Genomic DNA, 15,966 nt, shown 5'->3' on the forward strand with positions numbered 1-15,966 from the left:
AGCAGAGTGACAGTGAAGATGATAGCTAGGGTGTTCGTGAGGGTTTTTTAAAAATACTCTAGCAGAGTGACGGTAAAGGGATGGCCTAGCAGAGTGACAGTGAATATGATAGCTAGGGTGTTCGTGAGGGTTTCTTTTAAAATACCCTAGCAGAGTGACGGTAAAGGGATGGCCTAGCAGAGTAACAGTGAAGATGATAGCTACGGTGTTCGTGAGGGTTTTTTAAAAATACTCTAGCAGAGTGATGGTAAAGGGATGGCCTAGCAGAGTGACAGTGAAGATGATAGCTACGGTGTTCGTGAGGGTTTTTTAAAAATACTCTAGCAGAGTGACGGTAAAGGGATGGCCTAGCAAAGTGACGGTGAAGATGATAGCTACGGTGTCCGTGAGTTTTTTTTTTAAAAATACCCTAGCAGAGTGACGGTAAAGGGATGGCCTAGCAGAGTGACAGTGAAGATGATAGCTACGGTGTTCGTGAGGGTTTTTTAAAAATACTCTAGCAGAGTGACGGTAAAGGGATGGCCTAGCAGAGTGACAGTGAAGATGATAGCTACGGTGTTCGTGAGGGTTTTTTTTTTAAAATACCCTAGCAGAGTGACGGTAAAGGGATGGCCTAGCAGAGTGACAGTGAAGATGATAGCTAGGGTGTTCGTGAGGGTGTCCTGTGGGGTGTCTGCCAGAGTGACTGTAAAGGTGATAGCTACAGTGTTCGTGAGGGTTTTTTTTTAAATACCCCTAGCAGAGTGACGGTAAAGATGATAGCTAGGGTGCTCGTGAAAGTGTCATAGAGGGTGTATGCCAGATTGGCAGTAAAGATGATAGGTAAGGTGTTCTGGAGGGTGGTGTAGGGATATAAGCGTCATGTCCGACCTTCCTATACCATTCGTATTTGATTGATTTATTTATTTGATAAATAATTAATAAATAGTTTTACGCCGTACACAAGAATATTTCACTTATACGACGGCGGCCAGCATTATGGTGGGTGGAAACCGGGCAGAGCCCGGGGGAAACCCACGACCATCCGCAGGTTGCTGGCAGACCTTCCCACTTACGGCCGGAGAGGAAGCCAGCATGAGCTGGACTTGAACTCACAACGACCGCATTGGTGAGAGGCTCCTGGGTCATTACGCTGCGCTAGCGCGCTAACCGACTGAGCCACGGAGGCCCCTATACCATTCGTAGTCTGTAAAGAACGTTCCAAGTCGATAATCGCAAGATCCATTTCCACAACAACGTTTAACACTAACTCCCGAAGACAAAGGTATGTAAGAAATTATACAAATAAGAAATAAAGCCGGTAACACACAAGAGAGAAGCGGTCATCAGTTTTCAATGATGCCGGACAGACAATGAATATTCCAGGCATGAATTCCATATGAAAGTTCAAATTTGTAGTCCGTGAATGGTTCCATGTCAAATAACAGCTAAACAAGTATCTCAGTCGCGCTTTCATTGCAGCTGTTCATAAAGGCATCATGCTGATGTAACCTAGCAGAGTGACGGTGAAGATAACAGCAAGGGTGTCCGTGAGCGTTTCATAGAGGGTGTCTGCCAGAGTGACACTAAAGATGAAAACTAGGGTGTCCATGAGGGTGTCAGCGGGTGTCTACGAGAATGACAGTAAAGATGATATCTAGGGTGTTTGTGAAAGTGTCAGAGGGGGTGTCTGCCAGAGTGACAGTAAAGATGACAGCTAGGGTGTTTGTGAGGGTGTCCTGTGGGGTGTCTGCCAGAGTGACTGTAAAAATGATAGCCAGGGTGTTTGTGAAAGTGTCACAGGTGTGTATCTGATCTCGCCAAGCTAACTGTATTCCATCCCAGATGTGTTTCTGGTCTTGCTTAGGTAACTTCATCCTATGTCAGGTGTGTATCTGGTCTTGCCTATATAACCTCATCCCCTATCTACTGTGTATCTGGTCTTGCCTAGGTAACTTTATCCAATGTCAGGTGTGTATGTGGTCTCGCCAAGGTAACTTTATTCCATCCCAGATGTGTTTCTGGTCTTGCTTAGGTAACTTCATCTTATGTTAGGTGTGTATCTGGTCTTGCCTATATAACCTCATCCCCTATCTACTGTGTATCTGGTCTTGCCTAGGTAACTTTATCCAATGTCAGGTGTGTATCTGGTCTTGTCTAGGTAACTTTATTCCATCCCAGATGTGTTTCTGGTCTTGCTTAGGTAACTTCATCCAATGTCAGGTGTGTATCTGGTCTTGTTTAGGTAACTTCATCCAATGTCAGGTGTGTATCTGGTCTTGTTTAGGTAACTTCATCCTATGTCAGGTGTGTATCTGGTCTTGCCTATATAACCTCATCCCCTATCTACTGTGTATGTGGTCTTGCTTAGGTAACTTCATCACCAGTCAGGTTTGTTTGTGGTCTTGCCTAGGTAACTTCATCTCCTGTCCGGTGTATATCTGATCTTGCCTAGGTAACTTCGTCCCCTGTCAGATGTGTATCTGGTCTCGCCTGGTTAATCTCATCTCTGTCAGGTGTGTATCTAATCTTGCCTAGGTAACTTCATCCCCTGTCTGATGTGTATCTGGTCTTGTCTCGGTAGCTTCATCCCATGTCAGGTGTGTATCTGGTGCTGCCTAGGAAACTTCATCCCATGTCAGGTGTATAACTGGTCTTGCCTAAGTAACCTCATCACCAGTCAGGTGTGTATCTGTTTTTGCCTATGTATCTGCATCCCATGTCAGGTGTGTATCTGGTCTCGCCTGGTTAATCTCATCTCTGTCAGGTGTGTATCTGATCATGCATAGGTAACCTCGTCCCCCGTCAGATGTGTATCTGGTCTGGCTTAGGTAATCTCATCAGCTGTCAGATTTGTATCTGGTCTTGTATAGGTAACTTCATCCCATGTCAAGTCTGTAGCAGGCCCTATGTAGTTATCTTAATTCCCCATTTTGTGTCTCCCAGGTTCTGCAGATTTTGTCTGCATACCCATCAAATTGCCTGTGGTTGGAATCCTGTAGTGTTTTGTTTTGCTGGGATAATGTCATCCTCTTGGTCTTATTTTGCTGTGCCGTTAAAGCGCGTTTGGTCGATCATATGAGCAGATTTAGGGTGCATTTACTGAGTGCTAATCCTATCATCGTGACCTGAGTGTTTTGTGTGCATTTGCTGAGTGTTAATCCTATCATCGTGACCTGAGTGTTTGGTGTGCATTTACTGAGTGTTAATCCTATCATCGTGACCTGAGTGTTTGGTGTACATTTGCTGTGTGGTTATCCTGTCATCGTGACCTGAGTGTTTGATGTGCATTTACTGAGTGTTAATCCTATCATCGTGACCTGAGTGTTTGGTGTGCATTTACTGAGTGTTAATCCCATCATCGTGACCTGAGTGTTTGGTGTGCATTTGCTGTGTGGTTATCCTGTCATCGTGACCTGAGTGTTTGGTGTGCATTTACTGAGTGTTAATCCTATCATCGTGACCTGAGTGTTTGGTGTGCATTTACTGAGTGTTAATCCCATCATCGTGATCTGAGTGTTTGGTGTGCATTTACTGTGTGGTTATCCTGTCATCGTGACCTGAGTGTTTGGTGTGCATTTGCTGAGTGGTTATCCTGTCATCGTGACCTGAGAGTTTGGTGTGCATTTGCTGAGTGTTAATCCTATCGTTGTGACATTAGTATTTGGTGTGCATTTACTGCTGTAATCCTATCATCGTGACCTGAGTGTTTGGTATGCATTTACTGAGTGTTAATCCTGTCGTCGTAACCGTAGTGTTTGGTGTGCATTTACAGAGTGTTAATCCTATCGTCGTAACCTGAGAGATTGGTGTGCATTTACAGAGTGTTAATCCCATCGTCGTGACCTGAGTGTTTGGTGTGCATTTACAGAGTGGTTATCCTGTCATCGTGACCTGAGAGTTTGGTGTGCATTTGCTGAGTGTTAATCCTATCGTTGTGACATTAGTATTTGGTGTGCATTTACTGCTGTAATCCTATCATCGTGACCTGAGTGTTTGGTATGCATTTACTGAGTGTTAATCCTGTCGTCGTAACCGTAGTGTTTGGTGTGCATTTACAGAGTGTTAATCCTATCGTCGTAACCTGAGAGTTTGGTGTGCATTTACAGAGTGTTAATCCCATCGTCGTGACCTGAGTGTTTGGTGTGCATTTACAGAGTGTTGATCCCATCGTCGTGACCTGAGTGTTTGGTGTGCATTTACTGAGTTTTAATCCTATCATCGTAACCTGAGTGCTTGATGTGCATTTACTGTGTGGTTATCCTATCATCGTGACCTGAGTGTTTGGTGTGACTTGAGTGTTTGGTGTGCATTTGCTGTGTGGTTATCCTGTCGTCGTAACCTGAGTGTTTGGTGTGCATTTACTGAGTGTTAATCCTATTGTCGTAACTTCAGTGTTTGATGTGCATTTACTTTGTACTAATCCTATCATCGTGACCTGAGTGTTTGGTGTGCATTTACTCTGTGTTGATCCCCAATTGTTTTAAGTTAATTCTGTTATAGTGTGCTTTTGTAGTGTATCAGTTGTTTTGAGCTAATCCTAGTATAGTGTGCTTTTGTGGTGTATCAATTGTTTTGTTATTTTTTTATTTATTTATTTATTTGATTGGTGTTTTACGCCGTCCTCAAGAATATTTCACTTATACGATAGCGGCCAGCATTATGGTGGAAGGAAACCGGGCAGAGCCCGGGGGAAGCCTAAGACAATCCGCAGGTTGTGCTTTTGTGGGAAGCCAGCATGAGCTGGAGTTGAACCTACAGCGACCGCATTGGTGAGAGGCTTCTAGCGCGCTAAACAACTGAGCCACGGAGCCGCCATAACCCCGTCCCCCCCCCCCCCCACAGCTGTTTTGAGATAATCCTATTATAGCGTACTTTTGTGGCGTATCATTTATTTTGAGCTAATCCTATGATAGTGTGTATTTGTGGCGTATCAATTTTATTATCTTGCTTTTACTTTTGAAGAGAACTGAACACGCGTGTAAAAATTTAAACACATGTATTTTGAGATGTTTTCACAAGTAACTTACTATTTTGTTTGTTATCTGTTGGATAAGGTTTTTTCAGCGTAAACGAAAAAGTTTCAGTGAAAGCTCAATAGTTAGATCTTGTGTGAACTTGTTGTGATCACGATGTTAATGGTTGGGGAGTTTTGTCACAGAAATACCCTAATGGAAGTGCACAGGCTATTTTGTCAGAACCGTCACAGGCTATGCACTATACGATGCATAGTTTGCTTATTCTACACCTAAGGAGCACAAAACTTCAAACGCCGTCGTTTTGGCATTCCTATTAATTGATGAAATGTCCTTTTTAATAAAATGGCTTTAAATAAAATAGTGTTTAAATGATGGAGCTCTTTGTTTTGTATATTGTACACCACCGCCCAACATGTATGTTTTACGGCTGTAAATAAGCAACGTCTGTTTATATTTGTCTAGTCATCCGCATCGAACATTATTAAGTACTTAACAATATTCGCAAACAAAGCTTCCCACACCCAGGCGTACCGGTAGAACCGATAGCACCTTAGTATCGACTTTTTGAAAACTAAGAACTGAGAATGTTTTCATGGCTCTGCCTTTTAAAAATGTTTCAATAAAAATTTCCACCATTTTCATAGTCCTATACGGTCACATGAACTATGGATGTCTAGTTGAAACAACCGTTGTATAAAGTGTTAGGTCAATACGTATAAATTTCCAGTGATAGACGAATCGTCAAGTCAGTACGTGAAAATGAAGAGAAGTGCAACTTTTAGGTTTTTCCTATTCATTTGGATTTTGACGGGGAAACTTTTAGTGGTCGAATCATTTCTGGAAAAGGCCTTCCCAGGACTAGAATTCAGCCCTTCCGGTAAGACATTCCAGGCCACCTTAACCCAGTAGTTACCGAGACTGCTAGTACTCGCAGCTTACTTAATACCAATTACCTAAATACAGGAGAGAGAGGTCCACAGTGTGTATCTGTGAGGATCGTGGAAAGTCTGCGATCTATAACTTCATATGAAAGTTAAATATTTTGTTTCCTTTTGTTGTTTTTATGGTTCATTACGCATTACTTTGCACTGTACATACGCACATGTAACCTAGAGTACACAGGGCTCATGTGTAACGCATTACTTTGTACTGTACATACGCACATGTAAGTTAGAGAACACCGGTGTCATGTGTAACGCATTACTCTGTACTGTACATATGCACATGTAAGCTAGAGAACACCGGTGTCATGTGTAACGCATTACTCTGTACTTTGTACATGTGCAAATGTAAGCTAGAGAACAACGGTGTCATGTGTAACGCATTACTCTATACTGTACATATGCACATGTAAGCTAGAGAACACCAGTGTCATGTGTAACGTATTACTCTGTACTTTGTACATGTGCAAATGTAAGCTAGAGAACACCGGTGTCATGTGCAACGCATCACTTTGTACTGTACATGTGCATGATTGTACGTCTTTTACAATGAAGTTATTTTTATAGTTTTCATGACACAGTGAGGACCATAAATCTTTCCATAACAATTGCGGGTTGAATTAGGTACGTAAGAGTTGGCCTGTCGTAAATGACCTAAAACACTACAGACTGTTAGAAAAGCATATCATCATCGCTGAATTTCTGGGTTCCGGGTAAGATGTCCCCACTAATTTCAAGAATATGAAAGAAATAACTATGGATTATAAACGTTTTGTTCACTCATTACTGTCCGCTAGTAAAGCCTGCTGGTTAGTCTGCAGAGATTCACATCTTGACGGGATCACCAGACACCCCCGACGCTTCCTGTCTAAATCGTTGTTGTCGGCTTATAAACCTGCTGTATTCACTTGTCAGTGGTATTGTATCGAAAATGACGTAACTTATGAAATGTATAGATGGATACATTTATCAAATATATTCTGAAAAACCATTATCAGCTTAAGAATTTCTTACAATCAGACCCAGAACCCAGTGAAGAAAAGTCACAACACGTTAGCTGAGATATAAAATTCGTCGACAGTTACATAACTCTGTTTGGGATTAAGTCATTTTCCTCCATTAATCCCGTAACGCAACTTTTGGAGAGAGACAAGATGCTTTCAAGAAAGTGATTAGAGAAGGCCCACTTCTGTGACAAAAATACCTCGGAGTAAAAAAGGCATATTGCCGACGACGGAAAAAATTGTGCTGTTATTTTAGACTATTTTATTTTTGATCTACATAAAGCTGAGGCTTCCATATGTCTGCTGACACGAATCTGGATTTGAGCGAACAAACGAATATTCAGTTTATTGGGGGTTCCCTTCCATCCACTCACTCACATCGCTGTATTCAGAAAAGTCGCAAAGGCTGACTTGTTTGATTGGACTACCTCCCCGTATCGTCTCCAGATCTCATGCTAGCACAGTCACGGTAGTGTTGTAATTATATGGTCTACCTTAAAGAACTATCGTTGGGAATTACGATATAATTACGATATACCTTATCGATAAAAATCGTGTTTGATTTACTTATAATTCGCCTTCATATTATTTACATGTGAGATTCACGAGGGTGTAGATCCAGGGTCATTACTGGTTCGGGTCACACCTTAAGACCCTAAAAGAGTAGTAGCTTCCTCGTTTGACGTTCAGCCTTACGGGAATAGTGTAACGACTGCATGACTTGAATTAGTATAATTCCTTGGGTAAGACGGCTTACTTGCCTTCGGTAGGTCGTCAGTGAAGCACCACTATATAAAAGAGCGGTGGAAATCCGTCCTGCAACAAGGTGGCACATCACATGCACTTCATCGTTATATGACTGAAAAATTGTTACGTACGGCGTTGAACCTTAGGCACCCGCTCACTCAAACCAGGGGTAAGTAGATAAGTAACATTTGTTTTTCTTTTAACACCAATAAGTAGATCTTTTGTCGCGGTGGCGTGTAAATAGTAACATGAATCATAGCTCTGATCTCCACATCTCTCAACACTTTTAGATAAGAGCTAAGAGATTTAAGATTTCAAAAGTTTTGTCTTGATAAAAAAAGATGGAATTAAAAACAATGTGCCCTTCTTTAGAATTATATACATTGCACCAACTCAAATGTGCTTTCACCAAAACAGTATGTTAAGAAACGATTCTTAATCATTGTAAAGTGCAAACAGTTGAAACAGTTGGAGTGAACGAATATCTTCAAAAGAATCAAATAAGAAAGGTGTCATGCACATACACAATGCTACTGAAATTAAAGTCACTTCCTGGAATTCACTGGACATCTTAAACTTGAACAAAATTGTTAATTTATAATGAATAGACGGTCACGAATCTGTCAAAACCACGTAATAAAAAGTGACACACATGTTCATGAAGCAACATTAAAAGTTCACATTTCCCGAATGGAGATTCTGCTGGGCTTTCGGATGCGGGGAGGAATCACCCTGTGCTAAACATCACAGCTGTTTGTCAAAAGCGTGAATCGATGTTATTTCATCTTCTTCTTCCTCCTCCGCGAAGTGTGAATCCTGGGAAGCTGTGACAGATTTGCAGAACTATCGATTTCTGATTATCATCCAGCGATTTTGTTGTGACCATACTAGCATTGACACTTATCACTCTGTAAGGTTTAGTGTGGAGCTGAGACCTATTTTTTCTGGGATTGCCCCAAAAGAAAGGACTCTCCACGCGAAAATGTCACAGTTTTCACTCTTCTGCGTTGCTCAGGATAGACCTTCGTGTTGTGTTTCTTCATACTGTCACATTGACGAAGTCTTATCATTCAAGTCCGGAGCTGAAACAGGTTTAAGAAGACTGATACATACCAAACGGTTGAAAAAAGTTGGGATGGGGTATGTACTGCTGTGGGGTGTGGTGTTGCAAGGCAGCTTCTCAAGAACACACAAGAGCCCCCGTTTCCATAGCTTGGCTTAAACAACTGCAGAATGAATAGCTTTCGTCAGTTATTGTGCTTCTCTATTCGCCTAAGGCCTCTATTTGCTGAGTTGTCTCTCTGTGGTTGTATTGTCATCAGCGCCTGTGCTTTCTAAGGTGTCAGATCTGCTGTGTAGCTCTTCCCCAGTGTAGTTGTAAGGGTACTGCTATGAGAAAAAACTGGCTTGTTCAACTTTCATTTCAGCGATAGGCCTTACGCAAGATCAAACAAAGAAACTCGAAGACGTTTGAAAAAGTTCAATACATATATTTGAACAAACTTAACAAATAATACAACTGACAATAATATACGAAACAATACATATAGTTACAAAAATATATAGTCTCTTACTAATGACAGCGTCCAAATCCGGATGGAATATTCCGGCTTACACAGGCAAGTCAGTCCACGTCAATAAAGAACCCACAGTTAAGCAGAATTCTCCAATCGAAGGATGACAGTCCAAGTAATAAGGACAGCACGCTGATAGTGGTTGGTCCACAGTTGCCTGTGAAGATGTGGCTTCTCTGGGCTGATCGGTTGACAGCCTACTATCCTTGATGCCGAGCTGGAGATGTATGTCAAAAGTCACCCTGGGATTAACTGGGATGAAATGTAGGTAATCTCACAGACAATGAGCGATAAAAGCTCCAAAACAACGTCTTCAAAAATAGCAAGTGGCGAAATACAAGCTCATAAAGTGCTGCGAACAGAAAACTGAGTACAAATGACGAATGTCGAATGACGTGAAAGCCGATATCTCCTAACCCGATACAGTTCTCCACAATGGAAATGACAATGACAGTAAATATGAGTGCTCTCAAGTGAACTTGAGTAAATGATTACGAGCTTCACAGCTCCGTCGCTCATGTTTATAGACTAACGTAAAGAAAATTCTGGATGGTTTGATCGTAAACATGTTTAAAACACCGATACATATTTCTAGAAAGTATACTCTATTTACAACGACACGAAATAAACACCGAAGCCTCGAGAACGCTCGACTGAATTACAGTGTAGGCTATAACGTACACAAACGAGAGAATGCAGACACTGACCTTGTAAAATAAAAAAAAAATAATAGCACTACAATGTTTTAAGATGGGATTAGTAACATAGTATAGTAGTGCTTGTTTGCGTGTAGCGTTTGTTATGCTCATGGCCAGGAATAGATTTTCTAGATGAGAGAGCTATTTTGTCCATCGACTGAACATTGCGGTTCAGTTTGGAATTAACTGAAAAATAGGGGATTGCAGGCACAGCGGTCACAATCTTTGTTGGTGAAGGCAACGATCACAATCTGTGTTGGTGAAGGCAGCGGTCACAATCTTAGTTGGTGAAGGCAGCGATCAGCAGTTCACCGCAACATAACACAGTTCTTTTTTGCTAGTAGAACGGTAGAATAAATTACATCAGTCGTCGCGAAATGTCATATTGTGAGAGCACAGACTAGTAAGAGATGGGAGACATCAGTGACCTGTATTGGCACAGACAAGGTACACAACTGAACAGAGACGTCTGTGGCGAGATACATATACTCGCGTATACACGATGACATGAAATTGTAACTTGAATCATAACTCTATCCTTACAGGCATGTTGTATGAAGGGTATTTATAACAAGACACCATACCTGTCAGGGATTCCGAGGGTCACATAACACGTATATGGATTACAATGGGTATTCAAAGAGAGGGCTAAGTTGGTGAGTTAGCATATGAAGAATGGATGAAACGTACAACAGATTCCATTAAATTCCTTGGGTTAAAATGCTGTCCCTCGAGTGGATTACAAAAGTGAATCAGCGTTTAACAGCGGTACTATGATTAAAATGCAATCTGGTCTTTAAAAGCATGCGTGGTAACGATATGTTCTACTGGTAATTTGGTTGGACGACTGATTACTTTTACAGAGCAAGTGGTCGTGACTCTCAAGGCAGCTCGAAATCACGATGGTCGTGCAAAAAGAGGGACACGGGAATGTTTTGCGGACGAAATGACGTTCAGTTTAACCGTTGATGGTAGAGATATGGTTCTGAGGTTAACGGAGAATACGAACATCGACATGAGAAAACCTGCGTTCACGGATACCAAAGGACAAATTATGCCAATGGCTCGGCCATCACTGTTGGTACGGTCTTCAGCTATTTGTTTTTCTCAGTTAACCTGGCCATGCGACTGTATGCGGCTTGCCATATTTTCATGTGTCTGGTTACTGTTACTAACACATTTCTCATATTATCATTGTCGGTACTATCTGCTCAATATTGCTACAGACACTCATGCTATATCACCGCTATCGGTACTGTCTGCTTAACGTTGCTAACCGATTTCATATCACCTCTATCGGCACTGTCTGCTCAATAATTAGTACAGACACTCATGTCATATCACCTCGATCAGTACTGTCAGCTCAATATTGCTACAGACACTCATGTCATATCACCGCAGTCGGTACTGTCTGCTCAGTATTACCACAGACACTCATGTCATATCACCTCGATCAATACTGTCTGCTCAATATTACTACAGAAACTCATGTCATATCACCGCTATCGGTATTATCTGCTCAATATTACTACTGACACTGATGTCATATCACCGCAATCGGTACTGTCTACTCAATATTACTACTGACACGCATGCCATATCAAGGCAATCGGCACTGTCTGCTCAATATTAATACAGACACTCATGTCATATCACCGCAATCGGCCCTGTGTGCTCAACATTGCTGCAGACACTCATTTCATATCACCACTATGAGTACTGTCTGTAACATTACTACAGACATTCATGTCATACCAGCGCTATGAGTACTCTCTGTTCAATATTACTACAGACACTCATGTCATATCACCTCGATCAGTACTGTCAGCTCAATATTACTACAGACACTCATGCCATATCCCCTCGATCAATACTGTCTACTCAATATTACTACAGACACTCATGTCATATCACCTCGATCAGTACTGTCTACTCAATATTACTACAGACACTCATGTCATATCACCGCAATCGGTAGTGTCTGCTCAATATTACTACAGGCACCCATGTCATATCACCTCGATCAGTACTGTCTGCTCAATATTACCACTGACACTCATGTCATATCACCTCGATCAGTACTGTCTGCTCAATATTACCACAGACACTCATGTCATATCACCTTGATCAGCACTGTCTGCGCAATATTACTACAGGCACCCATGTCATATCACCTCGATCAGTACTGTCTGCTCAATATTACCACTGACACTCATGTCATATCACCTCGATCAGCACTGTCTGCGCAATATTACTACTGACACTCATGTCATATCACCGCAATCGGTACTGTCTGCTCAGTATTACCACAGACACTCATGTCATATCACCTTGATCAGTACTGTCTGCTCAGTATTACCACAGACACTCATGTCATATCACCTCGATCAGTACTGTCTACTCAATATTACTACAGACACTCATGTCATATCACCTCGATCAGTACTGTCTACTCAATATTACTACAGACACTCATGTCATATCACCTCGATCAGTACTGTCTACTCAATATTACTACAGACACTCATGTCATATCACCGCTATTGGTATAGTCTGCTAAGTATTACCACAGACACTCATGTCATATCACCTCGATTAGCACTGTCTGCGCAATATTACTACTGACACTCATGTCATATCACCGCAATTGGTACTGTCGGCTCAGTATTACCACAGACACTCATGTCATATTACCCTGATCAGTACTGTCTGCTCAGTATTACCACAGACACTCATGTCATAACACCTCGATCAGTACTGTCTACTCAATATTACTACAGACACTCATGTCATATCACCGCAATCGGTACTGTCTGCTCAATATTACCACAGACACTCATGTCATATCACCTTGATCAGCACTGTCTGCGCAATATTACTACTGACACTCATGTCATATCACCGCTATTGGTATAGTCTGCTCAGTATTACCACAGACACTCATGTCATATCACCTCGATCAGTACTGTCTACTCAATATTACTACGGACACTCATGTCATATCACCGCAATCGGTACTGTCTGCTCAATATTACCACAGACACTCATGTCATATCACCTTGATCTGCACTGTCTGCGCAATATTACTACTGACACTGATGTCATATCACCGCAATCGGTACTGTCGGCTCAATATTACTACAGACACCCATGTCATATCACCTCGATCAGTACTGTCTGCTCAATATTACCACTGACACTCATGTCATATCACCGCAGTCGGTACTGTCGGCTCAATATTACCACAGACACTCATGTCATATCACCGCTATTGGTATAGTCTGCTCAGTTTTACCACAGACACTCATGTCATATCACCTTGATCTGCACTGTCTGCGCAATATTACTACTGACACTGATGTCATATCACCGCAGTCGGTACTGTCGGCTCAGTATTACCACAGACACTCATGTCATATCACCTCGACCAGTACTGTCTGCTCAGTATTACCACAGACACTCATGTCATATCACCTCGATCAGTACTGCCTGCTCAATGTGACTAAAGACACTCATGTCATAGGTTTATGCTTATGTGGTGATTTCAACTTTTAATATTGTCTTTGTAGAGCTTATCTAACCGCTAATTCCAGGCGTGCTTTTTTCACCATAACTTGGAATGGCATCTTATCATATTGCTTGTTGTACCTGTGCCCCCCCCCCCCCCCCCCCCCGACCCTTTAATGTTTATTGTTTCATATTCTGTTCATCCTTCTTTTACCGTGATAGCTGGTAGAAACCTCATCATTATTAATAATGATAGTATTAAAAACTGGAAAACCATGTTTATCTATCAGTACTAGAAGTTTTGTTTTGCATTTTACAGCCGGAACTGGTATGTCATCATCAATAATGGCATTTTCAAATTCCCGTTAGAGCTGGTTAGAGCTCTCGCATGTCATAAGTACACGTGCTGCCATCTTCCTTTAACTGTGGTGACTGTACATGCATTCGCATCTCTGTATCAGTAGGGACTTTCTGGTGTTCTGGTTTGTCTCCATAGCTTTAACTCGCGCCTTATTGTCAATACTGGTATCCTCACTTTGTCTCTACAGCTGGCACACGCGTCTAATTATCAGTACTGGTATTCTCGTTTTGTCTCTACAACTGGTACATTCGTCTCATTATCAGTACTGGTATTCTCTTTTTGTCTCTACAACTGATACATTCGTCTCATTGTCAGTACTGGTATTCTCGTTTTGTCTCTACATCTAGTACCTGTGTCTCATTTTCAGTACTGGTATTTTCATTTTGTCTCTGCGGCTGGCACACGCGTCTAATTATCAGTACTGGTATTCTCGTTTTGTCTCTACAACTGGTACATTCGTCTCATTGTCAGTACCGGTATTCTCGTTTTGTCTCTAAAACTGGTACATTCGTCTCGTTGTCAGTACGGGTATTCTCGTTTTGTCTTTACAACTAGTACTCGTGTCTCATTGTCAGTACTGGTGTTTTCGTTTTGTCTCTACTACTGGTACCCGCGTCTCATTGCCAGTCCAGGTATTCTCGTTTTGTGTATCCAACTGGAACTTGCGTTTCATTATCAGTACTGGTATTCTCGTTTTGTCTCTACAACTGGTACATTCGTCACATTGTCAGTACCGGTATTCTCGTTTTGTCTCTAAAACTGGTACATTCGTCTCGTTGTCAGTACGGGTATTCTCGTTTTGTCTTTACAACTAATACTCGTGTCTCATTGTCAGTACTGGTGTTTTCGTTTTGTCTCTACTACTGGTACCCGCGTCTCATTGCCAGTCCAGGTATTCTCGTTTTGTGTGTCCAACTGGAACTTGCGTTTCATTATCAGTACTGGTATTCTCGTTTTGTCTCTACTACTGGTACCCGCGTCTCATTGCCAGTCCAGGTATTCTCGTTTTGTCTCTACAACTGGTACTCGCGTCTCATTATCATTGTAGCAACATTTTTTGCACTTCAGTTTATGTATAAAATATGTTTTTATGAACGGGTTTGTGATGAAAGCAAGCATAACTTCATAAAATTTGTATCTTTGAATAAATCTGAGTGTTACAAACTACCTTAATATCACAATTTTATTGTTCAGGAAACAAGGTTTTACCACGGCTTGGAGAATAGCGCGGCACTCAGTGTAGCAGCGCACAGCATCGTCGATGGGAAATGTGGATACACTTTAGTAAGTTCTCATGGTAAAGGCTATTACAAATATGTATTCTGTCATTGCGCTTACCACTTTGCAGTGGTACATGAATGCACTGACCTGGTTTGCAGTGGTACATGAATGCACTGACCTGGTTTGCAGTGGTACATGAATGCACTGACCTGGTTTGCAGTGAGAGAACACGGTAAGGTAACCCCGTAAAGTAAGGTATCACCATGCAGTGAGGTAACACCATACAGTGAGGTAACAACATAGAGTGAGGTATCACCATACAGTGCGCGTGTGGTAAGGTAACCCTGAAAAGTAAGGTATCACCATGCCGCGAGGTAACACCATACAATGAGGTAACAACATACAGTGAGGTAACATCATACAGTCAGGTAACACCAGAGAGTGAGGCATCACCATACAGTGAGCATGTGGTAAGGTAACCCTGAAAAGTAAGGTATCACCATGCCGCGAGGTAACACCATACAATGAGGTAACAACATACAGTGAGGTAACATCATACAGTCAGGTAACACCAGAGAGTGAGGCATCACCATACAGTGAGCATGTGGTAAGGTAACCCTGTAAAGTAAGGTATCATCATACAGTGAGGTAACACCATACAGTGAGGTATCACCATACAGTGAGGTAACACCATGCAGTGAGGTGACACCATACAGTGAGTTAACACCATACAGTGAGGGAATGCAAAGTATTAGTGTAACAATGACATTAATTTTGTTTGTGAGCAGTATATGAAGCCATATGCTAAAAGACAAAGCTTGGCAAGGTTTTGTATCACAGTAAAGTGGTTTGTGTGCATCAGAGCTGTAAACCGGAAAATTGACCCTTTCCACAGAATTTAGGTGGTATGAGATCCCGACGTAGTTTCTCACAAGAGGAAAACTGCATAACAAAA

General features: G+C 41.8%; 1 protein-coding gene across 1 annotated transcript in view; it reads left to right on the forward strand.

The window, feature by feature from the left end:
- The first annotated feature begins 1,617 nt into the window (after nt 1-1,617).
- The window catches only part of LOC135465797 (uncharacterized), a 50,379-nt gene continuing 36,030 nt past the window's right edge, over nt 1,618-15,966 (forward strand). The window contains exon 1 of the mRNA XM_064743146.1: nt 1,618-1,782. Coding sequence (XP_064599216.1) covers nt 1,618-1,782 — 165 coding nt within the window. The remainder of the gene's footprint in view (nt 1,783-15,966) is intronic.

The sequence above is a fragment of the Liolophura sinensis genome, chromosome 1 (assembly GCF_032854445.1).
Source record: "Liolophura sinensis isolate JHLJ2023 chromosome 1, CUHK_Ljap_v2, whole genome shotgun sequence".
Lineage (NCBI taxonomy): Eukaryota > Metazoa > Mollusca > Polyplacophora > Chitonida > Chitonidae > Liolophura > Liolophura sinensis.